The following is a 26003-nucleotide window of genomic DNA, read 5'->3' as shown; positions in this document are numbered from 1 at the left end:
ATAAAATTCACGTGTCGCGGTGTTTGTTACCAAACTCTTCCGAAACGGCTTTACCGATTTTTATGAAATTTTGTGTGCGTATCGGGTAGGTCTGAGAATCGGCCAACATCTATTTTTCATACCACTCAATCATAAGGGTGACCCACACCCAAAATATTTTTTTTGATGAATTTTTTTATTTTTATTTTATTATGATTTAACATTGAAAAATACATACAACCTCAAATTTTCACGCTTTTACGATCAACCCCTGTTTTTTAATCGCGATTTTTATATTCCGCAATAGGGTTGCATGATGGCAATCGAATATAATAATTGTAGTACGATACATTTTCATGTATAGTTCTAGAAATAATGTATATGGTAAAACAACGTTTACTGAGAGAAGAATTCATGAGCCAGTTTAACTTAAATAAATTTAACGCTGGTCTTATTCAATCTATGTTAACTGAACTTAAACCAGAAATTTTTGAACGTCTCTGTAAATTATTGATGCCCATTAATTCTTCTCTTTCCGCGTCTAGGGAAGGTAGATAAAGTTTTGTTTGAGAAATCAGTTCAGGGTACGATAGGACTGATATACCTGAAGGAGGTAAAAGCCCTTAAAAAAACATTAAAAAAAAACCTGTACTGAGTCGGCTAGTTTATTTATATATTATTAAACTATTTATTCTATACATTTACAATAATTTTTAATTATGTCACTATTCCATAATATGGTCTTTGACGCAATTGTGTCTTAGTACAATTTTATTAGATTTTGGTATTGGGTACCTCTGTTCCATTCGTGTTTCTACCGTGAGGCAGTTGTGTTTGCATGGCTGTGTTTCGGTTTGAACGGTGGGATATGGCGTGAATTTACACGGTACAGAGGAATAACACCTGAGTCCTCAGGAATGGCAACGCGTGGGGGGTATCATGGGCGAAACAGTATACTCTGTTATGTCCACGGTACTGCTCATGTTTATAGGCGACGGTTACCACTTTCGATCAGGTGGGCCGTCAGCTTGTTTGCCATTCTAAGTTGTATAAAAAAAAAAAATATCATAACGTAGTGTTATCTTCTTTATTTTCCTATTACATCGTCGTCATCGTCATGTCAGCCTTGAACTGTCCACTGCTGGGCATAAGCCTTCCCCATAAGGGGAGTTTTGCCTTTATGATAAATAGAGTCCGTGTCTCGTCACCTAATAATTATGAAGATATTTAGGAAAAAAACAAGATTACCAATTGTTCAAAGGAAAAATAGGCAGAATTTAATTTTATTTTGGATATAAAATGACGTCTGTCGTAAGTACCTATAGCTAGCCAGTTACAGAAAGGTAACCACAGTTTCGTCTACATAGGTTGATATGCTGCAAAGCCTAACAGATGCCACGCATGGCAGACAGGTAGCAACCACAGTTAGGCTTTGGTGATGTTTTAAGAGGGACGCCGCTGCCCATCCCTCGCCCTCTCTTAGTCGCCTCTTAGACACCCACGAGAAAGGCAGGATTGGTCCATCCTATGCCGGGACCACACGACGTAGGTTTAGGAGTACATGGTCATATTTCAGTTCATTTCGTAACAATCTAAATGGTCGCGTACAGCGCGGTTTCAGAGATGTTTCCTCCCGCGAACACTCAGGTTATGGAATGAGCTCCCTGCCGAGGTTTTCCCAAGAGACTGCAGCGTGGGGTTCTTCAAAAGGGGCGTAGAGGTTTCTTCAAGGTCGGCAACGCGCGCGTTACCTCTGGTATTGCAGGCGTTCATAGGCTACGCTTACCATCAGGTGCGCCGTATGCTTGTTTGCCACCTCAGTGGTATAAAAAAAAACGCGTTTAAAGTTATTATCTATCTTATAATAAATCTGTAAAGAGGTCAATTCTAAACATGAAATATATTTCCAAAATAACTATCAGCGGGTGATTAGTGATCGATACTGATGCCAAAAATGTAATCAGTAAAATTTTTGTCTGCCCGTCTGTATGTTCGTTATAGAAACAAAAACTACTCGACGGATTTTAACAAAACTTGATACAATTATTCTTCATACTCCTGGAGAGGTTATAGTACACTTTTTATCACGCTACGATCAATAGGAGCAGAGCAGTGAAGGGAAATGTGTGTGTTACATCAAAACCACTGAACCGTGAGGAAGGACATAGGCTACTTATTTTACGAAAAACGACGGAAACGCGGACGAAGTCGCGGGCAACAGCTAGTATATAGAATAATATTATTGCAGTTCTGTTTAGAGCGAATTGCTTAAGACGCCCAACATGGTACATTTGACCCTGGATATATACAATACTCAATAGTGGGAGAGAAGGTATTGCTAGTAATGCGGACTACCACTCCCATTGCTAGCAATATACCCTGTCAGGTCGACCACCACGCGGTCACACCTGGAAACTATCGTGCTGAATTTCAGGTGTATTCATCACGATGGGCTAACTGACCTGCCTTTTCATCCTCACCTATCATCCCTCACTGGTGCCCCGTCAGCGTATACCGTAAGCGCGGGCGGGGTTACCATTCCATTATATATATCCTAGTATTAAATACATATTTAACATATATGCATGGGATTATATAATTTTGTTTGATTGATATGTATGTATATATATATATATATATATATATATATATATATATATATGTGTGTATGTGTGTATATATATGTGTATGTGTGTATATATGTATATAATTTTCATATATTTTTAATTTGCAAAAGATGCTTTTTTTAATTACACAGCACTATCATACCTACTTGTACAACAACTAGTCCATTACCTTAAGGTTGTCTTGAACAGATTGCTCTCAGCAATAAGACCGCCTTACCGTACTTATACAATTGTATCGTTGTGTTTGTAAATCGTCTTACTTATTCCCTATATTGTATAATGCAAATAAAGTATACTCATTATCGTCCATTATAAAAAATACTGAATAGTACGTTTGTACAAATGATCTGTAATTTGTTTACCTATTTTGTCTTCTTAATTTTATTATATTTTATTAATGGGTGAAAATGATATGGTAATACCGCCCGCGCTATCGGTATACACTGACGGGGCACCAGTGGAGGACGATAGGTGAGAATGAATGCAGGTCAGTAGGCCCACCATGATGAATTCAACAAGAATTAACCAAGATGGCTTCCAGGGAGAACCGCGTGGAGGTCGACCTGAGAGGATGTTGCTAGTAATGCGACTATAGGACCTCATTATTAACAATTCCTTTGCCCTCAATAAATCTGTATTAGATAGAGGTTACGACACTGTAATATATCATGAATTAACATAGCTGTAAGAGGTAATTCCTTTGCCATAATAATTGAGACAAGAAAAGAAAACAACAAAAAAACCGCGCCAAAACTTTATTCAACAAAGGAGGACATAAATTCGTTCTTATTCTTTTTATCCTTATCGTGCCTCTTGGAATGCAGCATCATCTTGCTCCTGGTCATAAACCTCTTCAGACATACTGGACACTCGTACCTGGAAGTAGAAAAATAAATTAGACGAAACAAAATTTGAAAATGGAACGAGATTTTTTTTTCGTTTCACTTCAACAAAGGAAGTTTGCAATTCGAATGTATTTTTTTAAATGTTCATTACCTCATAACTTTGTCAGTTGTAAACCGATTTGGAAAAATCTTTTTTTCTCTGAAAGGTTACAGACTAGTCCTATAGATATTTTATCAAAAACGGTTCAGCGGTTTACTTTTTAAATCAAAATAACTGGTTTTGCCACAAATGAAGTCGATTTTTTTATGCCTCTCAATCTTAAATTATTTACACTTTAACAAAAAGGTTATTGAAAAAGCACAAAAAAAAATTTAAAGGTAATAATTGTTGGAGGAAGCTTAATAAAATCATATATAGCGGGAAAAAGAGATCGGTCTTCAAGTTTTATTAGCAGACTCATGCACGTCAATAGACTGTCAATACTTATAAAAGAATTAATATTTTTATCATTGAGGTCATTTACTCTAACAATAACATCATAAGTATCTTCAAATTGTATTAATTGTACCAGAGGGAGACTTTGTACAAAACTCGTTTGCTTGGCCACCTCTGTACCATTCGTGTTTCTACCGTGAAGCAGTTGTGTTTGCATGGCTGTTTCGGTTCTTTTTTTTAATGGGTGAAAATGGTATGGTAACCCCGCCTGCGCTAACGGTATACGCTGGCGGAGCACCAGTGAAGGGTGATAGATGAGAATGAAAACAGGCCAGTTAGCACATCATGATGAATTCATCAGGAATTAACCATGATAGTTTCCAGGGGGAACCGCGAGGAGGTCGACCTGGTTGGGTATATTGCTAGCAATAGGATTCTCAGTCTCCGTTACTAACAATCCCTTTCCCCCCGCTGTGTTTCGGTTTGAAGGATGGGATATGGCAATGAATTTACAGAGTACAGAAGAATAACATCTGAGTTCTCAGGAATGGCAACCCAAGGAGGGTTACATAGGCGAAACAGTATACTCTGTTATGTCCATGCTACTGCTCACGTCTATAGGCGACGGTTACCACTTTCCATCAGCTGGGTCGTCAGCTTGTTTGCTTCTCTAAGTTGCATAAAAAAAAAATACCTTTTATCACCAATATGCATCTTCACGTGCATCACCAAATTGTTCTTCTGTGTGAAGGACTTGGAGCAAATCTCGCAGGAGTACGGCTTGATGCCCTTGTGGGCCTTCTCGTGGCGGTCCAGGTCCGCCTTCCGGTAGAACGATGATCCGCATTCGTTACAGTTGAAGTTCTTTATACCTGGTGGACGTTGCCAACATTGTATTAGGGTTTTTTTTTTGTAATGGATGATAATGGAATGGTAGCCCCACCCGCGCTATCGGTATACACAGGCGGGGCACCAGTGAAGGATGATAGGTGAGAATTAAGCAGGACAGTTAGTCCATCGTGACGAATTCAACTAGAATCGTTCACGATGGTGTCCAGAGGGAACCACGTGGAGGTCGACCTGATAGGGCATATTGCTAGCTATGGGGCTGTCAAATTCCATTGCTAATATTCCCTTACCCCCTTTGTATTAGGGTTGTAAATATTGGTAGCAGAGCGTGGTTTTACATACAGTATGTTAATTAACGAAATCCATTCTTAAAAATTTGATGGTCGAAGGATGGGCAGCAGCGTCCCTTTTAAAACATTGTTAAGGTCTAACTGCCGTTGCCAATCTGCTTACCAAACATGGCAACTACTGTCAAAACCACCCGAGGGAGAGACAGTGCTGCCCTTAAAATATCACTAAAGCCTAATTGCGGTCGCGAACTCTATTACTAATAATCCTCCCCCCCCCCCTCCTGCAATTGGTCATTTGGATGCACAGAATTAAATTGGCGAGCTCACCTTTATGAGATAGCTGGTGTATGCTGAGGTGACCGAGCTGCGTGTATGTCTTCCCACAGGTGGTACACATGTACGGCCGCTCGCCCGTGTGTGTTCGTATGTGCTTCTTGAGCTCGTAACCTGTCTGGAACGATTTGTCGCACTGGTCGCACGGTATCCGCTCCTTGGGCAATTTTGGTTTTTTTCTTTTTTTCCTGCAACAGAAGTAACATACAGTTTAGACATCTAATAATGACATTTACTAATAACAAGGAATTACATTTTTTTTATACCACTGAGGTGGCAAACAAGCTTATCATCAGGTGGGCCGTACGGCTAAGTGGTTACCATAGCCAATGAACGCCTGCAATACCAGATGTATTACGCGTGCGTTGCCGACACTGTAGAAACCTCTTTACCCCTTTTGAAGAACCCCATACTGTAGTCTCTTGGGAAATGTTAGAAAAATTGGGAATGATACAATAAAAACTGTAAATCATAATATGGTTGCCTCCTTTCTTCTTATGCAAATATAATTAGTAAAAAAAGGACGAAAGATACACCTTCGGTTGTCATTTTTCTCAATTCATATAAGGCTAGTGTATAGAAAATGTTTGATATGTCAATTATTTGACAATGTCAAATTTTACATTACTAGATTATATATTGGACACAGTTTATGTAGGAAGTATGCGAGCGGGTTGTATCTGAATTTGGTAGAGTCATACGGCCAATAAAACCAAGTGACTTATCTTGATAAATTTGTCTTCTACGGACTAGTTAAAAGGCAGATGCGTTTTCATATGTCTATCCCTCTCTAACGTATTGGCAATGTCATAAATACGACGAGCAACACACTATGTGAATTATGCATTCCATCTATTCTATTCCGAAATCTTTGGTTGTTTATTGAAATATCTACGGTTGCATAAATGAAAATTGGTGGGGGGAAAGCGATTGTTAGTAATGGAGTTTGACAGCCCCATTGCTAGCATGGGGCTAGCTATGCCTTATTAGGTCGACCTCCACGTGGTTCCGCCTGGAAACCATCGTGAACAATTCTTGTGGAATTCGTCACGATGGGCTAACTGACCTACTTCATCCTCACCTATCATCCTTCACTGGTGCCCTGCCGGTGTATACCGATAGCGCAAGTGGGGATACCATTCCATTATCGTCCATTAAAAAAGAATTAAAATTGTTAACTGACTGGTTAATTGTGATGTGGCTGTAAGCGATGCACCTCGCACCTCGTAAAATGTTATAATTGTAACCACTAGCGCCATCTGTTAGCATTTGATTGAATTAATGCCGGCGCGCATGCGCCAAACGATTGTCCCGTGACACGTGTGTGCACGAGTTGTTAGTTGTTGTTGTTAGTTCGTAATTTTGCTATATTTTGTGAATTGATTAAAAAAGTGTCTTGCAAGCGTCCGTTTCATTTTGATAACTACCATAAAAACATTTTCCAACAACGGTCTGTTACAGTGGCCTTGCTGCTTTTTTATATATGCTTTTTAAATATTCGTACACGGGAAACAGCTGAATATGATTGGAATTCATTTGCTACTATCATCCTGTTGTAACATATTATAAAAAAAAAATTAAAATATTATTGTACACAATTCATACTGAATACATTAAAAAGATTTAATACACAATGGCGGACTTATCCCATAAAGGGATCTCTTACAGTCAACGTTTGAGAAGCTGAAAGGAAACTGTACGTTTTATAATAACAAGTTAAATTAGGTGATGATAAATATATGAATAAAATAGGTGAGGTTGAAAGGGCTGGTCAGTTAGCACACCGTGATGAATACACCTGGAATTCAGTACAATGGTTTCCAGGGGGACCACATGGAGGTCAACCTGATAGAGTATATTGCTAGCAATGGAACTAATAGTTTGCATCACTAACAATCCCTTTCCATCCGTGTTTTAGTTCATACTGTAATCGGCCAAGTAAATGGAGCTTAACAGAATTTTTCATCGTGCCTCCCACCAAATTGTTTATAATTACTCCTCTCCATCCAAAGGTTGGCTGCAAGAGATCGCTCTCAGCGATAAGGCCGCCCATTGTTGTCTCACTGTGATCATTTCTTGTAATTGTTTGTATCTATAATAAGTTTACTATTGTAATCTTATGGAGGAAACAATAGAGAGTATCTATCTATCTATCTATTATAAAAATATAGACTGAAAAATTTTCTGATATTGTCATGGTGATTAATGTGTTAAAAAAAAATGTATCTTTATATCTAATAAAAGGTTAATTCATACTTCTTTTGAGTTGTCTGATCCGTGTCCTCGTCTGATATCTCTATTACTTCACACTTGATCACCACCTCCTCCACTGGTGTATCGGAAACAATGGGTGCGGCCTTCACCGTTTGCTTCTCGGCTACTTCGCAGCTCTCTGCCGTGACTGCACTCTCTTTGATTGGATTCTCGGTCACAGTGGGTGCATCCACTGTAGAACAGTTATAGAAAATTTGATTTTCTTCTCTTATTATAATATTTATTGAGGTTGCGGTACACCTAGGTGACTATTTATTAATTTATTTATTCTTTATTGCACAATAAAACATTTTGTACAAATGGCGAGCTTAATGCCATATGGCATTCTCTACCAGCTAACCATTGGGTAAAAACAGAAAGCGTATGAAGGGCAGATGTGGTGAAAAATATGTGACAATTATAGTAACACATTAAGGCAATACACAATATAAATATAATATACACATAAGAAATGCACATATAATACATAAACATTACCTTTAATATATATGGATAAACTAATACATATGAAATATATACATATATATATATATACATATACATAAATTAAAACAACAATAAGCATTATGAGATATAATAACTATTGAGTAACCTGTAACTAGAGCTGGTTTAGACTATGCTACCATCATAAGCCATATTTGTATGTAAGTTTTGTCAGACCAGTTTATCAGGGATATTTTATCCACAGAAATAGGTGATGATTAAATTTTAAAATTATTTTTAATGATATTTTTACTTGAATACCTTCTTTTGCTTGGTGAAAATGGTATGGTAACCCCACCTGTGCTATTGGGATACGCTGGCGGAGCACCAGTGAAGGGTGATAGATGAGAATGAAAACAGGCCAGTTAGCGCATCATGATGAATTCATCAGGAATTAACCATGATAGTTTCCAGGGAGAACCGCAAGGAGGTCGACCTGGTTGGGTATATTGCTAGCAATGGGATTCTCAGTCTCCATTACTAACAATCCCTTTCCCGCCAACTTGAATACCTTGATTTTCATTGTTAAAGTATAAATGTAGATCGTAATCTTGAAAATGAATGTATTAATTTAGAAAATTTAAAATGGCTGATGGCCCACCTGATGTAAAGTTATAACTGTCACCTATAAGGATAAATAACACCATGTATATTATAGGTTTTACGGTAAATAATGTAGACTTGATAGAATACATTGTGATACCCACAGTACCCATCACACATACCATTCTTGATAACTAGGATTTTATGGCTCTATACCATTTAATTTCACTGCCGCATTTCTTAAAACCAAAACATATCTGTTGGTGGGAAAGGGATGGTTAGTAGTGAGATCTAATTTTCCCATTACTAGCAATACACCCAATCAGGTCTACCTCCATGCGGTTTCTCTGGAAACTATAGTGGTTAATTCTAGTTTAACCAAAGGGAGACTTTGTACAAAAGTTGACTGCTTCTTCGATTGGAAGTGTGGGATATGGCAGTGAATTTACTGGGTACAGAGGAATAACACCTGAGTCCTCAGGAGTGGCAACAGGGGCAAAAAATGGGGGTATCATGGGCAAAACAATATACTCTGTTATGTCCATGGTACTGCTATAGGCGACGGTTACCACTTTCCATCAGGTGGGCCGTCAGCTTGTTTGCCATTCTAAGTTGTATAAAAAAAAATTGTGGAATTCATCACGATGGGTTAATGGATCTGCTTTCATCCTCACTGATGCTCTGCTAGTGTATACTGATTGCGCAGGTGGGATTTAATTATCACCCCTTAAAAAAAACATAACTATTTGACAGCAGAAAGACAAATATGGGGAGAGCAGTACCCATACAGATAACATCATTATGAAGTCTTTCTGTGGTAAAATTTAATTGATTAATGACTAAATACATATCTAGATAATGAAAAAAGAAAAATAAATTTTATTAAAAAAAATATTTAATTCAATTTTGGAAATGAAACGAAAAAACTAGCAGCTGTTTAGCTTAAATAACTACCTCAAGAGTTTGTTATACCAATTTATTGTTTATTTATAAATTAGCACGCTGTGTTTCCTTTAAAATGATTGTACACTAAGTATAAACAGACAGTAATTTTAATATTAAATCTTATCAGTGTAACAATTGCTAGGAGACCAAATAAAGATAAAATAAAAAATTAAATATGAAAAAAAATCTACAAAACAGGTTTTATCTTATAGGTGATTATTATTTATCTACAAAAGAGATAGTAACTTATTCAAAACATTTACTTACTCTTGAGACGTAACACTAATTCATTACCATACAATCGACATAAATATTTTTAATTTTTACAAATAAACAACATATTTCAATGAATTTGTATTTATTTTCTAAAAAAATTCAATAAACAGACGTCATAAAGTGCGCTCCTATTCAGATATATTCATTATTGTGACATTTGTGGCGGTATTGTTAAAAAGTACATCTTATTTTTATATGAAACGTTTTGAAGATTTTTAACAACTTTCGAATAATTATCCAATTTATACGCTTCAATGAAACAAAACAAGTCGGAGACAACGAACAACTAAAAACAAAAATTTACGTTTGACGTTTTGACAAACGTAAATGTCATTCAATGACATTTGACAGATCAATTTTTTTGTGCTATTAACTAGAATTATATTTATCCATCAATTCTTTATCATTTTCTGCGTTTTGTTATTTCTAAAATAATTATGGACATATTTATTTTAATTGAATGTAGTTTAGATTTCTTAATAATATTTACACTCTTTAGAATAATTTACATTAAAAGCTTGGATACGATCATAAGCAAAATAAGTAAACATTTTAACATCGCATATTAAATGACGTAAATTCTTCATTGATAGAATCGTTTGACGATACCATAGTATTATATTATCTGTGACGATACGTAAAAGAGCGGTAATTTTGAATGGTAATAGGAAATCGGACTCTTAACAAAGAGATTAATCTTAATGTTTTCTCAATTTATTTGACGTTTAAATATAAGTGTCACACAAAATATAATACAAATGGAAGATTTATTTTGATTTGTCCTTATTACATTTTTAAAAATTTTAATTATGTGATTTAATACATTATGTAAAAACTGAATCATTTAAATAAATATTTATTTACTTACAAACTGATTACGAAGTTGAGCAATAAATTATCTAAGTGGGTAAATGAAAAACTACAAAAGAATACCTATAAGCAGTTAAATATTCATCGACCTTCTGCTATTACCCGACCAAGTTAGAAAGGTCTGTCACTAATTGGACTATAATGGCGTAATACCGTAAACTGCATTGAATCGTGTTGGAGATAACCGTGTGTTAGGTGTATATTCGGGCCAGTATGATGTCATAGCTTGGAGATATAATTTTAAATGTGACGTTACATTACTTCTACACCGAAATCTTTTGAGTAAACACATATTCACATTCCGTGCAAATTTATTAATTAAGTGCATTTACTACGTGTGTGATTATATCAATAAAATGACTTATTATCAAACCAAAAACATAGGTGAGTGTTTTTCAGTACTATTATAATGCGTAATTCAAATAATTACATATCTTTTATTTATTTACCGGTACCTAACGTTACTAACTCTGGCAGACATAAACCTATTTATTTTTATTTGTTATAGAAAAAAAAATAAAAAAATAAAAATCAATAGATACACTATTTATTTCAAATATTTGATTAAATAATTTAACTACATTAAATAAATGTTAAAACATGTTTTTAAGCCGGTTCGCTAAGAATTAATGTATCAAGTGTATTTTTAAAATACAGATCTCAGAAACTGGAATTAAAGGTGTGTCAACATTTAGAACAGCTGTTTTCTGATGATGTCATGGTATGGTACTTTTGTCGTATTAGAGTTCAGTCGGCTAATGATTTAATCGATTAGAAATCTTTTTTACATTTTGTTTAAATTATTACCTACCGATATAGTTTTTTTTTTTTGTAGCATAAAACATGGGTTTTATATTTTTTTATGAAGGTAAATTAAAAAAAAATAAAATGTTTATGTTATAAGTATCTAGTTATTATTAAGGTCACGACTTTATCTTTTTGAGATAGGCAGAGGCTTACAAGTTTCCTATCGTCTATTTTCTAAACTGTTTACATTTACCCATGTCTGTTGTTCTGCAAATCTGCATATTAAGAAAATTAGTTTGAGTTTTTTTTTTCAGTAATTACCAAATTTAAAAATAATTGTCATTTAAAAATATGCAAATTTATGCCAAATAACGATGACGTCTTTAGAAACTTACATTTTAGAATAACTTACTTTTTTCTTCTTATTTTATTTTTAACTTTAGCTTAATTGTATTACTTATGAAATAAAAAAAAATATAAGAGTGATATTGAGTACCTAGTGTTTACAGTAATGATCCATTTACATTTTTTTTCCATTTAAACTTCGTTTAAAATCCATTTAAACTTTCAAATATAGAATATTTAATTCGATATTTGAAAATGTGTTCAAGAAGTAGGCGATATCTAATGTTTACATTGTTCCTATATTGGAAAACGACGTCCTTAGCATTATTTAAAAAAAAAATATTTAAAGAGTATTTTTTTCAATATTTAAAAATGTGTAGGTTAGAAAAAACATTTAGTTATTTTTATAAGCTCCAGCAAGCGGTGACGCATTGCAACAGAGCAGTATTGATGTAACGAAATTATGCCATCTCGAGCCTTGACCCGGTTGTATGCCACTACATCACGCACCAGCTATGTTATAGTGTTGCCAGATTGTGTACTTTTTCCACAATTTTAGGCAAACATTAGTCTAAAAATAATTTCTTCAAAATTTGAATAAAGGTGAAAAATCTGTGTGGAAATTTTGCATAATTTATTTGAATGTTTTAGAAATTGTAAACGTTACATAGAACTATAAAATATATCATTGAAGGCAGTAAAGTTATGAGGCTAGTGTGGAGACGCTCTTTTAATCGATTTCAAAAAAGGCGAAGGGTTTCAATTCAGTTATATATTTTTTTATGTTTGTTACCTCAGAACTCTGTCATTTACAAACCGGTTTTGGAAATACTTTTTTTTTATCTGAAACGATATATACTTTCAAATTAGTCACATAGAAATTTTATCAAAACCGATTCAGTAAAGTAGTTTTAACAAAAATTATCGATATTGCCACAATTGAAGTCGTTTTTTTTTGTGTGTCGGGACATAATTTAAAATTATTTAAGATTCAAGATTTATTTATTTGTAAAACATGCGTATAAATACATGCAGATGTCGACAATATAATAACGTTCGACATGTTTAGCCTGTACAAACATATGTGGTTACACAGATAGTTCACATTATACATCAAGTCCATTTTATACCATTAATCGTCATCACATTACAATTTTCAAATACATTTAAATAAATAGTAATTGTCAGTCAAAATTAAAAGAACGATGTCACAATGATGTTAATAACTATAAATAAATATTCGTTTTGTCAGATTTTATCATTAAAGAATTCACATTAGTTTATTTTTCTTTTTTTTCCATTGCTGATGTAATATTTTTCAAAACAACAAAAAAAGGGATTAGAAACTTTCACTCATAGAAAAGTGAAAGACGTCGTATCAATTTGCATTAACAAATATTTATAATTTTGGGCAAAAAAATAAAATATAACACCTGGCAACACCGCTACCGACCCACTTCCTATTATTCGCCATAATTCGTTTGTTTACACGACGTCTGGTTTGGTTTCTCCGTATATTTACTTGACTAACGTACAGGTTACCGGGTTAAATATATTTTTAATATGTTCAAACGTAAATACTTATAATGGACAAGTAGCAATGGTCTCGACTTACGTAATAAAATTGATTAGAATTGATGCGTTTACTTGAATTTTAATTAGCTAATGGTTTATGTCGCCTTGGTAACTTATATTTGAATATTCAACGTTTTTTCTTAAAAAAATATATTCAGAAGGCTATGTAATTTAACGTAAAGTATCTTTATTATCGAACAGGATGGAAAATGGCTGAAATGATGATGATGATGATCACCACCATCATCATAATTTGATGATGATGATGATCATCATCATCTGATGATGATGATTACCACCCTCAGATTCTGATGGTGGTGGTGATGACCATCATCATCATCATCTGATGATGATCTGATATGATGATTCATAATATAAGCCTTTAACTGTCCACTGCTGAACATAAGCCTCCCCTTGAGGTATTTTGTCAGTAGTTGCCACGCTTGACAAACGGATTGGCAACCGCCTGTCAAGGGGGGGGGGGGGAGAAGGGATTGTCAGTAATAGGGATCAGTAGCCCCATTGCTAGCAATATACCCTGTCAGGTCGACCTCCTCGTGGTTCCCTCTGGAAACCATCGTGATTGATTTATCGTTGGATCCGACGCGGTGGGCTAACTGACCTGCCTTTTCATACTCATAAAAAAAAACCGCCTGTCAAGTTTTATTGGGCGATAATGAGATGTCTCAGGTGTTGTATGTTTCCCTTTTAAAGTAAAATAAAAAAGTAACCTCGTTTGCGCTATCGGTATACACTGGCGGGGCACCAGTGATAAATGACTGATGAGGATGAAACAGGTTAGTTAGTCCATCGTGACGAATTAGACGACCTGAGAGAGTGATAGCAACGAGGCTGTAAGATCCCCAATACTAACAATCCCTTATTGTCCAGTTAGCCCATCATGATGAATTCATCAGGAATTAACCATGATAGTTTCCAGGGGGAATAGCGAGGAGGTCGACCTGGTCGGGTATATTGCTAGCAATGGGATTCTTAGTCTCCATTACTAACAATACCTTTCCCCCCAAGTGTATATATTAAGTAGGTATATATATTTACATTTTTACATGTATCACATCTTCATATTTAGAAATAGTAGAATTTTCATCGCGCCTCCAATCAAACTGTTTATAATTACTCCTCTCCATCCAAAGGTTGGCTGCAAGAGATCGCTCTCAGCGATAAGGCCGCCCATTGTTTTCTCACTGTGATCATTTCTTGTAATTGTTTGTATCTATAATAAGTTTACTATTGTAATCTTATGGAGGGAACAGTAAAGAGTATCTATCTGTCCCTTTCCCCCTCACCTTAGAGTATCGGCTACTTGTTTTACAAGTAGGTATGATAATACTGTATAATTGAGAGAGAATAAAAAAATCTTGTTTTGCAGGCGTCGTGCCTCCACCACATCTGTCGGACAAACTGCGGCTGTACCATGTGAATATGAACCCTTACGGCCACAGGGTCCTGCTCATCCTGGAAGCGAAGCGAGCCAAATACGAGATCTACAAGCTGGACCCACTGAAACTGCCGGAGTGGTTTAAAGAGAAAAACCCGAGACGTGAGTAAAAAAAAAAAATAATTAAAAGATTGTGTCCCAGACAAAAAGGTAGTGGTCTACCATGAAATGAAATTCCGAAATTTCGGGCTCAATTTCGTGTTTTTGTTCGTAGCGAAATCGACCCAGTAAATGGAGCTTAACATTTCGTTCATCACAAATCCTATTCTAATAGTCCAGAGGAACGATATTTTAATATTTTTAATAATTTTAAACGGCATGTATTATGTAATTTTAACATCAAATTTCTGTTTCGTTCGTCCCCGAAATTTCGGAAAATACTTCATGGTAGGCCCTCTGGTTTCAATTGTGACAAAATTTTTATTTTTCATCTAAAAACCGACAAATACTGTAATTTTGATAAAAAAAAAAAATATGAGACCAATCTGTAAGTATATCTGAAACACAGATAATACTTTTAATATGCAATGAGAGGTTTTTAGAATGGAAAACTATAGAAAAGATGAGGGGACAGACTTAAGCAAAATATATTTTAACAATATGTCAAAAAAATATATATATAAATTTCGAACGACAATAAGAATATAAAAATGTAGCAAGGAGTTCGCTACAATATCCTTTTCAGTTTAAAAAAAGTTTTTTTTTTTTTCATATACGTCTAAAACTGACGGAGTTATGTGGTAACAAACATGTAAAAAAAAAAAGAAAAAAATACAACTGAAATGGAAACCTCTTTTTTTTAAGTCAGCTGCAAAAAAAATCATTAAATCCAAAATCATTATTCGAATAGATTTGTTTACAAGCTTTTTTTTTATACAACTTAGAATGGCAAACAAGCTGACGGCCCACCTGATGGAAAGTGGTAACCGTCGCATGAGCAGTACCGTGGACATAACAGACTATATTGTTTCGCCCATGATACCGCACATGCGTTGCCATTCCTGAGGACTCAGGTGTTATTCCTCTGTACCCTATAAATTCACTACTATATCCCACCCTTCAAATCGAAACACAGCCATGCAAACACAACTGCTTCACGGTTGAAACACGAATGGGACAGAGGTACCCAAGCAATCGACTTTTGTACAAAGTCTCCCTCTGGTACATTTCATTCGTCATAATACCCACCATAGAAGTCCAAAATAACCGTTACTTAAACACATTTTTAATATTTTTAAACGGTATGTATTATATAATTTTAATAACAAATTTGTATTTCGTTCGGTCTTAAAATTTCGGAAAACATTTCATGGTAGACTTTCAGAATTATCTTATCACGTCTCAAACATAACGTTACCAAGGATAACAGTCTTGATTGTCGAGTGCAGCTTGCATTGTCAAACAGCATAATGTATTGTTTATACAAATTATGTATCGAATAAAACGTAACGGGAGGCACGTGATTAATTTTTTTTTTATTTGTTCATAAACAATTTTTTTTTCATGATTAATTCCTGATGAATTCATCATGATAGGCTAACTGGCCTGTTTTCATTCTCATCTATCACCCTTCACTGGTGCTCCGCCAGCGTATACCGTTAGCGCAGGCGGGGTTACCACACCATTTTCATCCAATAAAAAAAAAACAGTGTTACATATTTTTTTCACTATTTTTTTTTCCAGTAAAAATCCCAGTGCTCGAGATACCGACGGAGCAGGGCGACAAGTTTTTGTTTGAAAGCGTTGTTATTTGTGATTACTTGGACGAGATGTATACACGGAACCCCCTGCATTCAACGGACCCGTACGTGAAGGCCCAAGACCGATTGCTCATTGAAAGATTTAATGAGGTATTTTGTTTATTATTCATTCTTTAATACAGCCTAATTATATCTCTCCGATTCTAGAATAAGGGCATACGGGTATGCGACCCCGGCCTCCCGAGCCGCTGCAGTGTCCCAGTCCTTTCCGCAACTGCAGTGTCCCCCGCCTTTTCTTTCCCACATAAGTCCCTTATTTCTCTCGTTTACTAATTTCCTCTACGCATTTCCAACGTTCCCATACTTTTTTCCTCAATCCTTTCCTCCATACCGTAGGTGGCGGGAACCGCCAACAAATGTATTCCCAAAGAGGGTTGACGTCAGGCAGGCGGCCGGTCTTAAAACTATAAGCCGAATCTTTTTGTACTATGGATAAAAAATATATTACGCCGACCACAAATAAGAATTGGGACAAGGGTAGGCATATGTATATACCTACACTTGTCATAATTTTTTAATGTATTTTAATCAAGTTTCTTAACTTGATTGTTTTTCTTTTTGTATATTTCGTATATGCTCTTGAATTAATACTTAAAATAAAATTTATTTACTTTTTTTTAACTAATTTTAGTAATAAATATTAGTACATTACTGCAGCGGCCAGCAACTGAGGCATTGATGGACGAACGTGCAAATGTGGGCCGAAGCGTAGCCGAGGCACACATACGTGAGTCCATCAATGCCTAGTTGTGGTCAAGGCTTGTATAGTACTTTTCTCAAACAATGCGCGGAAATCAAAAACACAATTTTACTTTTTATGTTCAATGACGAATAACGAACAATAATAATTTTTATGCGCCATAATGTTTCTTTGTTTTTTTTTTTCAATAAACAGCTTTCTATTTGCAAGCCAGTTCGAAATTTAAATAAAACCTTTTATTAGTTACCTCCTTGGCGGCTATGTTTCGAAGTAAAAGGTCATTCCATTTTTAAATTACAGGACAGATATGAGTTTACATAGTAGTTTATCTGGCTGCAAAACACGACAGATATGGATTTTCATACAACTTTTGCCGGCCGCTGCCCGCATGTATCTGGCCAGTACGGCAATTTTGATTTATCTCTATGAAGATTGTCAAAAAAATGCTCACATTTCCAAGCATGTTTGAGAAAAATCATTTTTTACCCCATTGTCCACTATTAGCCCGTCGTTTATTGATGTTAACGTTTCCCCCAACTCATTGCAGCTAATAAAGGGCAGTTTGGAGTGTTTCGACACTAACTTCGCATTTGGCAGCGAACAGATAATTCAAACGTTGGATATATTTGAGAAAGAGCTCGCTTCTAGAGGTAAGACAAATGAAATTAGACATACACCATAATTTTATTTTTTTATTTATTTATTAGTACAAATATGTATACATGGTATACTTAATGCTAAAAGCATTCTCTCTCAGTCAACCATAGACAAATGGCATAATACTCGAACGCGGTACTAGTAATTATTGATATACATACATACTAAAATTACATATATAAACGAATAAATATATATAAATAACAAATATACTTACACATATATGACATTCATTCATCATTTCAGCCATTATCCGTTCACTGCTGGACCCTAATAGGCTTCCCTCGTAGACTGCCATAAGGAACGTTTTCGTAAGTCCATCTAAGTAGGAGGTCGTATATATCATACCCTTATCCCCATTCCTGAGGACTCAGGTGTTATTCCTCTGTACCCAGTAAATTCACGCCATATCCCACCCTTCAAACCGAAACACAGCCATGCAAACACAACTGCTTCACGGTAGAAACACGAATGGGACAGAGGTGCTCAAGCAAACGGCTTTTGTACAAAGTCTCCGTCTGGTATACATATGTTTGTTACGAAATTCCTTCGAAACGACTTTACCGATTTTTATGAAATTTTCTGTGCATATCGGGTAGGTCTGAGAATCGGCCAACATCTTTTTTTCAAACCCCTCAGTCATAAGTGTCCCACCTCAATCTCTGTTTTGTAATCGCAATTTTTATATGCAATATGGTTGCAAGATGGCAATCGAATATAATAATTGTAGTACGATATATTTTCATGTATAGTTCTAGAAATAATGTATATGGTAAAACAACGTTTGCCGAGTCAGCTAGTATATATATATATATATATATATATATATATATATATATATATATATATATATATATATATATATATATATATATATATATATATATTACAGTATTTAATTTTATAGACCAGTTAGATGCCGATAAACGTGTCTCCACACTTAAACGCTATTATCTATGCCTATTTACAGAACATACGTTGATAAATATATGTCGTAAACATATATCCATGAAAGGTCTTGATCGAACCTGTTTTTTTTTTTTTTAATACGAATGGCATTGTTGTCGTAGCGACCGTTTGATGTGTAGCTATACTACTTCAATAAAAAAAATACATGATACCTACTTTATTAACATCTGTTGCTTTGACCTTTCCGCTTTGATGATTAATCAGCGCTCTTGAGTTATTTACTGATTAATTTACATACAATTAATCAGTTATATTAGAAGATGGTTAGACATAAATTTGTATATTTTTATATATATTTAAGTATATATACAATTAATTTTAACGCCCGATTTCGACGACGAGGGCACTATGAAATGAAATTCCAAATTTTTGGACCTAATTTCGTGTTTTAATTCAATAAATGATAATGGAATGGTAACCGCCCGCGCTAATGGTATACACCGGCGGAACACCAGTGAAGGATGATAGGTGAGGATCAAGCAGGTCAGTTAGCACACCGTGATGAATACACCTAGAATTCAGTACGATGGTTTCCAGGGGGACCACATGGAGGTCAACCTGATAGAGTATATTGCTAGCAATGGAACTGATAGTTTGCATCACTAACAATCCCTTTCCCCCCGTGTTTTAGTTCATACCGTAATCGGCCAAGTAAATGGAGCTTAACAGAATTTTCCATCGCGCCTCCCACCAAACTGTTTATAATTACTCCTCTCCATCCAAAGGTTGGCTGCAAGAGATCGCTCTCAGCGATAAGACCGCCCATTGTTGTCTCACTGTGATCATTTCTTGTAATTGTTTGTATCTATAATAAGTTTACTATTGTAATCTTATGGAGGGAACAATAGAGAGTATCTATCTTAACATTTCATTCGTCATAAATCCTATCAAAAGTCCAAAGAAACGATGTTTAAACATTTTTAATAAATTTAAACAGTGTGTATTATGTAATTCTAACATCACATTTGTTTCGTTCGGCTCCGAAATTTCGAAAAACATTTCATAGTAGACCCTCTGGATATTAAGTAGCGGTTTATGCCTTTTCCGATGCAAATACTATGCCATCGTCATCATATCAGCCTTTAATTGCCCTTTATGCTCAACCCCTTTGGGGGGTTTTGCCCATAGTTACCACACTTGGCAGTTAGGCTTTAAATATGTTTTAAGAGGGACGTCGCTGCCCATCCCTCGTCCTCCCCTAGTCGGTTCTTACGACACCCACGGGAAAAGAAGGGGTGGCCCACACAGGCAACTTATTTATTCACACTTGATAGCATTTATTTATAAAAATAATAATTAAATGCAGTAAATATTAATGAGAAGTGATACAAAAGGCGATCTTATCGCTAAGCAATCTCTTCCAGACAACCTTTGGCTAGAGGACATTGAGAAAAAGATCTGTATTTATATTTATTTAAATCTTTATTGTACACACCAGTTATAATAATATGACAGAGGTAATCAAATGTACAAAGGCGAGCTTAACTCTAATAGAGTTCTCTTCCAGCAACACGCAAAGTGGAAAGGAACATCAATATCAGCGGATACAGCGGTGTACAATATTGTGACAGTTTTTAAACAGACAAAATTAAATTAATTACATTATTTTTAATTATTTTTACAATAACTGTTAACTGCCCACTGCTAAACACTGCTAAGCAATGTTCAGACTTTGTACAAAAGTCGATTGCTTGGGTACCTCTTTCCCATTCGTGTTTCAACCGTAAAGCAGCTGTGTTTGCATGGCTGTGTTTCGGTTTGAAGGGTGGGATATGGCGTGAATTTACTGGGTACAGAGGAATAACAGCTGAGTCCTCAGGAATGGCAACACATGGGGGGTATCATAGGCGAAACAGTACACTCTGTTATGTGCATGGTACTGCTCATGTCTAAAGGCGATGGTTATCACTTTCCATCAGGTGGGCCGTCAGCTTGTTTGCCATTCTAAATTGTATAAAAAAAAGGGAGATTTTGCCAATAATTGACAAGCGAATTGACAACTGCAGTTAGGCTTTTGGTAATGTTTTAAGAGGAACGCTGCTGCCCATCCCTCGGCCATTCTCTAATTTCCCTTAATCGCCCCTTACGACACCCACGGGAAAGTAAGGGATGGTCCATTGTATACCGGGACCACACGGCAATTTTTTATCTATATTTTCTAATCTTTTTTAATCTTTTAATTGCAGGTACCAATTATTTCGGGGGTAACCGGCCAGGCATGTTAGATTACATGATATGGCCGTGGATAGAGCGGCTGTTGCTCCTGAGATGCGTCAACGCCAAGAAATTTGACAGCAAGCGTTCCCTCTTCCCGAACTTTGTAAGTTTTCTATCAAACTATCCGACCCGATGTAATTTAATGTAAATAGGACTCTATTTTCCGCGCTTAGCCTCTCATTTGGACCGTTGTGCGTATGAGTCGTGGCTAATACAGCCAACCTAGCTCCGCCCAGAAGCACAAAAGCTTCCTGGGATCTTCACAGGCCTCATGGAGCGACCTCACTGTTCCGAGGATTTCTAAACGTTGATGGGCCACAGCTTCACGTTCCAGGATTACGTGAGCAGCCGTTTCTTCGGCGTCGAAACAGTCTCGACACAGAGGGCTGTCTGTGGCTCATATTGTGTATGTTTGTTTAATGGACAATGGCCCGTTATTGTCCCTATCTAGAAGACCCATTAAGGGGGTTTTGCCAGTTATTGCCAACACTTGGCAGACGGGTTGGCAACCGCTGATGTTTTAAGAGGGACGCCGCTGCCCATCCCTTGACTGTTAAGTTCTCTTAGTCGCCACTTAAAACATGCAGGGGAAAGGAAGGGATAGTCCATTCTATGCCGGAACCACAAGAAATATATTTCACTCCTAAATTACTTTGTTAATGCATTTACAAATGTTGTGAGCAAGGCTGGACTTATCTCTGACAGAGATCTCTTCCAGTCAACCCGATACAGTTGGAAAGCATGTTGTTATATATATATATATATATATATATATATATATATATATATATATATATATATATATATATATATATATATATATATATATATATCAATAAGGATCTTTGTTGGACAGTGGTATGTCCTGCACTTATTCCATATCTCTCGGTTTACAGGCAGACTGGAGTGATCAAATGCAGTTAGATGACATCGTAAAGAAACATGCGCATTCGCCGATGGAGTATTTTGATTATTATAAAAATGCGCGGGCGCATTGCATGGGTTATTATCTATAGGGAATATACATAGGTATAACCATAAAAATGTAGGATCCATGGGTCAGTTTATCAATTTATAAGGCTATTACAGTTGATTCTGAAGCTTCGATCTTGCTACAACTTGGAACGGCAAACAAGCTGACGGTCCACCTGATGGAAAGTAGATTCACCATAGAAGAGTTTGTATTGAAGTCGTTTACTTGAGCACCTCTGTCTCATTCGTGTTTTAACCGTGAAGCAGTTGTTTTTGCATGGCTGTGTTTCGGTTTGAAGGGTGGGATATGGCAGTGAATTTACAGGTTACAGAAGCGTAAAACCTTAGTCCTCAAGAATGGCAATGTATGAAGAATATCATGAATGACACAGTATACTCTGTTATGTCCATGGTACTGCCCATGTCTATAGGCGACGGTTACCACTTTCGATTAGGTGGGCCGTCAGCTTGTATGCCATTCTAAGTTTACATAAAAAAATAAAAAGTATTGTCTATAGATATAAACAGCATCATAGACACTACAAAACAAACTGTGATAATACATCTATGTTACCATCCTTGTGTTGCCACTCCCAAAGGCTAAAGTGCTATGCCTCTGTACCCTTTAATTTTACTGTCATATCCCAACCTTCAAACCGAAACAGCCATGCGAACACAACTGCTTCACTGCAGAAACACGAATGGGACAGAGGTGTCCAAGCAAACGACTTTTATACAATGCCCCTCTGCTAAATATGATCACGTCTGTGATATTTTTTTATTGTATTTAGCTGTCAATGTTTCCCTTAGCTTTTGAATCAATGTTATTAATATTGAAAATATATCACGGACTTGCAAATTGATAAATTGACTGAAATACGATCATATATAGGATGAAATCGAAATGGTTCACATTCTTCTAAAGAAGTGTGCGAATCTGAGCGTTTTCTTTAAATGTTTCGTCCTTTTTCGATCTATAGAACAGAATAGAATAGAAATAATCTTTTTTTGAAATAGGCTTGTTTACAAGCTCTTTTAAATCGTCAATTTTTTATGATTGTACTGCTCGGCTCGAGATGTTGTTATCTGCTGAGAAGAACCCGCGAGAAACTCAATAGTTTCTCTTTCCAAATTATAATGTACAAGATAATTTTACATTTACATGGCTACTGTGACTATAATTCTCAATATATTTTATTTATATGTGTTATTAAATGGAAAAAAAAAACATGCAAACATGAGCAGAATAGTGTCCATAAGCAGCACCCGTTCATAAGTATGACGGACATACCAACCATCATTACGCTTGCTTTTTTGGAAAAACTGTTTTCAATTTCATTCTATATAATTAGGTAATTACTCTAAGATACGTGGAGTATTGTACAAAATGTAGTCACATTGGGTGTTAGGAGTGGTTGAGAATGTTACTTATATTTGCATGAAGTGACGACTCTAGAATCAGTTGTGTCCTTGTCGAATATTCTACAAATAAAAAGTGCCACAATGCTAAGAAATTTTACATTGTTTATTTTCACATATTTGAATTTCGAATACTATGCCTGGCGCAAATTCGAATTCTGAATGTGCCAATACAATAAGTTATATCTTTGTCTGATTCTGTACATATAACAAGGACCGCATTATTTAATTTTTATATTATGTATAGCACAAGATTGGTTGTAATGTCAACACTGGAGTTGCGTACAATGAAGAGGGTCACTATACTTAGAGATGTGAAGAGAAATTGGCGGCAGATCTGAATTTTTTTTTTTTTAAGTGAGCTGAGTATAAAATATTATTATTTAGTATTAAGTATTATGAAAAATTTTTTTACCTATTTGTATGGAACTCGTTACCTTCGCATAAATATGTTATTATGCATTTTTTTTTAATTTAAATTTACTTAAATAAGTATAAGTCGTTAACACATAGAGTAAATGCCATTTTAATAGTTGATAATGTAATGGTGAACCCGCGCTATTGGTTTTGCTGGTATCCCAATAAACAAATAACGGATTGGGGTACCGGTAAACGATTATAGTTAAGAATAAAGTCATTCAAGTTAAATCTTATATTTTTTCTAACGTTCAAGAAGCCAAATTGCAGGTCAACTTGCTTTTTAAGTATATAAATTAATAAAAAAAAAGTATGTTCTTTATAAACCAATTTTGTTTCTTTGATGTTTTTTTTTTTCAGAGATTAAAAAAAATGGCATAGATATGTTCTAATATAGGTAGCTCAATGTTTAAAATTATTATAGATTTATTATTACCTAACGTTCGCTAGTGACGGGAATGCGCGAATGGGCTTAAGCACAAATAAAAAAAGCTTGCTAATTAGGTATATTCGCGTTTATATTAATTTTATAGTTTTAAAACAACGAACAGTTTTATGTTCAAATTTAATTTTAAAATAAATAAAATCGTAAAAAAAAAAAAACAAATTAACGTTATGATCATAAATATATAAAGCGTTGTTAAAAGCAAAATAAAAAAGTTTCTATTCCAAGTACTATTCTTAATCTATGGTTTCCACTCATAACGTTCAAGTGAACTTTTTTATTTTTTAAATTTGCATAAACATCAAGCAACAGTAGAAACTTCATAAGTAAAAAAAAATACTAAATACACCACACAAACTATAAACTTTAAATTTGATACAAGAAAACTTATCAAGATTGTGCCTTAATTATTATTTCAGTGTACTTAATTTTTAGATTTAGATATTTTATATATTCATATAGATATTAGTTATTAAGCATTTCAAATATGCATTTCTATACGCAATCAATGTGGCTAAAATGAAAAAAAAATTACACCACATTTTATTTAAATATAGTACATTGTCTATGTGTATAAATTGAGTTATCGAAATACAGAGATCTTAAATTAAATAAAAAAAAAAAAAGATCTGCTTTTATTAATGTTATTCTTTTCTAGTTTTTAATTAAGTGTATGTATATATTTTTTATTATGTACTTATGTAAGAATTATAACTAGTTATACAAAGTGTAATTGAAATTGTAATATCTTTTTTAAGGGCGTGTCCACTAGCAACACTAAACATTTATCCAAGTATGTAAGATACATAGACTAAAAAACCTATGAAAAATTTTAAAATCTCTCATATTTACTAACTTGATAGCATATGTATGTGCTATGTTAATATAAAAAGCTCAATCAAAGTTTTCTATCATTTTTCGATCTATGTACTTTTGGTGAAAATGTTCTGATGGTCTACTATGAAATGTTTTTCGAAATTTCGTGACCGAATGAAACTCCAAAATCATGTTAAAATTGCATTATATCGTTTAATAATATTAAAAATGTTAAAATATCGTTCTTTTGGACTTTTATGGTGCGAGTTGTGACGAACGAAATGTTAAGTTCCTTTTACTGTACCGATTTCGGTATTTTTTTTTTATTTTTTATTAAAGATTTACCTCTGTCCCAGTCGTGTTTCAACCAAGAAGCAGTTGTGTTTGGATGGCTGTGTTTCGGTTTGAAGGGTGAGATATGGCAGTGAATTTATAGGGTACAAAGGAATAACACCTGAGTCCTCAGGAATGGCAACGCATGGGGGGTATCATGCGCGAAACAGTATACTCTGTTATGTCCATGGTACTGCTCATGTCTATAGGCGACGGTTACCACTTTCCATCAAGTGGGCCGTCAGCTTGTTTGCCATTCTAAGTAGTAAAAAAAAAAGAAAAACCAATAGCTAGAAAATTTCATAATAAAAAAAAAAACATTAAATTTACAAAATTAAAGTCCGAAAATTCGGAATTTTATTTCATGGTAGACCCCCAGAGTCGCCGGTAGAGCGCTCTAAAGGTGTTTGAATTTTGGTTTA

The 26003-nt window shown here is 35.1% G+C and overlaps 2 protein-coding genes across 3 annotated transcripts; one reads left to right on the top strand and one right to left on the bottom strand.

Moving 5' to 3' along the window:
- Nucleotides 1–3345: 3345 nt before the first annotated feature.
- On the bottom strand, nucleotides 3346–10175 carry LOC113518665 (gastrula zinc finger protein XlCGF49.1-like). Its single transcript, XM_026903630.3, has 5 exons — nucleotides 9872–10175; nucleotides 7616–7805; nucleotides 5354–5547; nucleotides 4582–4759; nucleotides 3346–3482 (listed from the first exon to the last, which is right to left on the bottom strand). Coding segments are annotated over exons 1-5 (684 nt in total). The 5' UTR covers nucleotides 9873–10175; the 3' UTR covers nucleotides 3346–3361.
- Nucleotides 10176–10854: 679 nt separating this feature from the next.
- Nucleotides 10855–25574, top strand: LOC113518664 (pyrimidodiazepine synthase-like). 2 transcript variants are annotated; one of them, XM_026903628.3, is made up of 7 exons: nucleotides 10855–11134; nucleotides 14808–14978; nucleotides 16560–16726; nucleotides 17884–17986; nucleotides 21149–21282; nucleotides 22076–22181; nucleotides 23818–25574. In XM_026903628.3, the coding sequence occupies exons 1-7, from the start codon at nucleotides 11107–11109 to the stop codon at nucleotides 23832–23834; spliced, it is 726 nt and encodes a 241-aa protein (XP_026759429.1). In that variant the 5' UTR covers nucleotides 10855–11106; the 3' UTR covers nucleotides 23835–25574. The 2 variants fall into 2 exon arrangements, with proteins under 2 accessions (XP_026759429.1, XP_026759430.1); XM_026903629.3 differs by having other exon boundaries at nucleotides 10858–11134; nucleotides 22076–22208.
- Nucleotides 25575–26003: the final 429 nt, after the last annotated feature.

This window comes from Galleria mellonella, unplaced genomic scaffold, assembly GCF_026898425.1.
Source record: "Galleria mellonella isolate WM207_F2 unplaced genomic scaffold, CSIRO_AGI_GalMel_v1 utg778, whole genome shotgun sequence".
Classification (NCBI taxonomy): domain Eukaryota; kingdom Metazoa; phylum Arthropoda; class Insecta; order Lepidoptera; family Pyralidae; genus Galleria; species Galleria mellonella.
Note: the sequence above shows the minus strand (reverse complement) of the source record. Positions and strands in the feature narration are given on the sequence as shown.

Bases quoted from the DNA above. Each gene is read 5' to 3' on its own strand.
- LOC113518665 (XM_026903630.3), bottom strand. The intron at 5,548-7,615 runs GTATGAATTAAC...CTTCTGTTGCAG, and splicing joins GATCAGACAACTCAAAAGAA to GAAAAAAAGAAAAAAACCAA. The intron at 4,760-5,353 runs GTGAGCTCGCCA...AACGTCCACCAG, and splicing joins ACACCAGCTATCTCATAAAG to GTATAAAGAACTTCAACTGT.
- LOC113518664 (XM_026903628.3), top strand. From the start codon at position 11,107: ATGACTTATTATCAAACCAAAAACATAG. The intron at 11,135-14,807 runs GTGAGTGTTTTT...CTTGTTTTGCAG, and splicing joins TTATCAAACCAAAAACATAG to GCGTCGTGCCTCCACCACAT. The intron at 16,727-17,883 runs GTATTTTGTTTA...AACTCATTGCAG, and splicing joins TCATTGAAAGATTTAATGAG to CTAATAAAGGGCAGTTTGGA.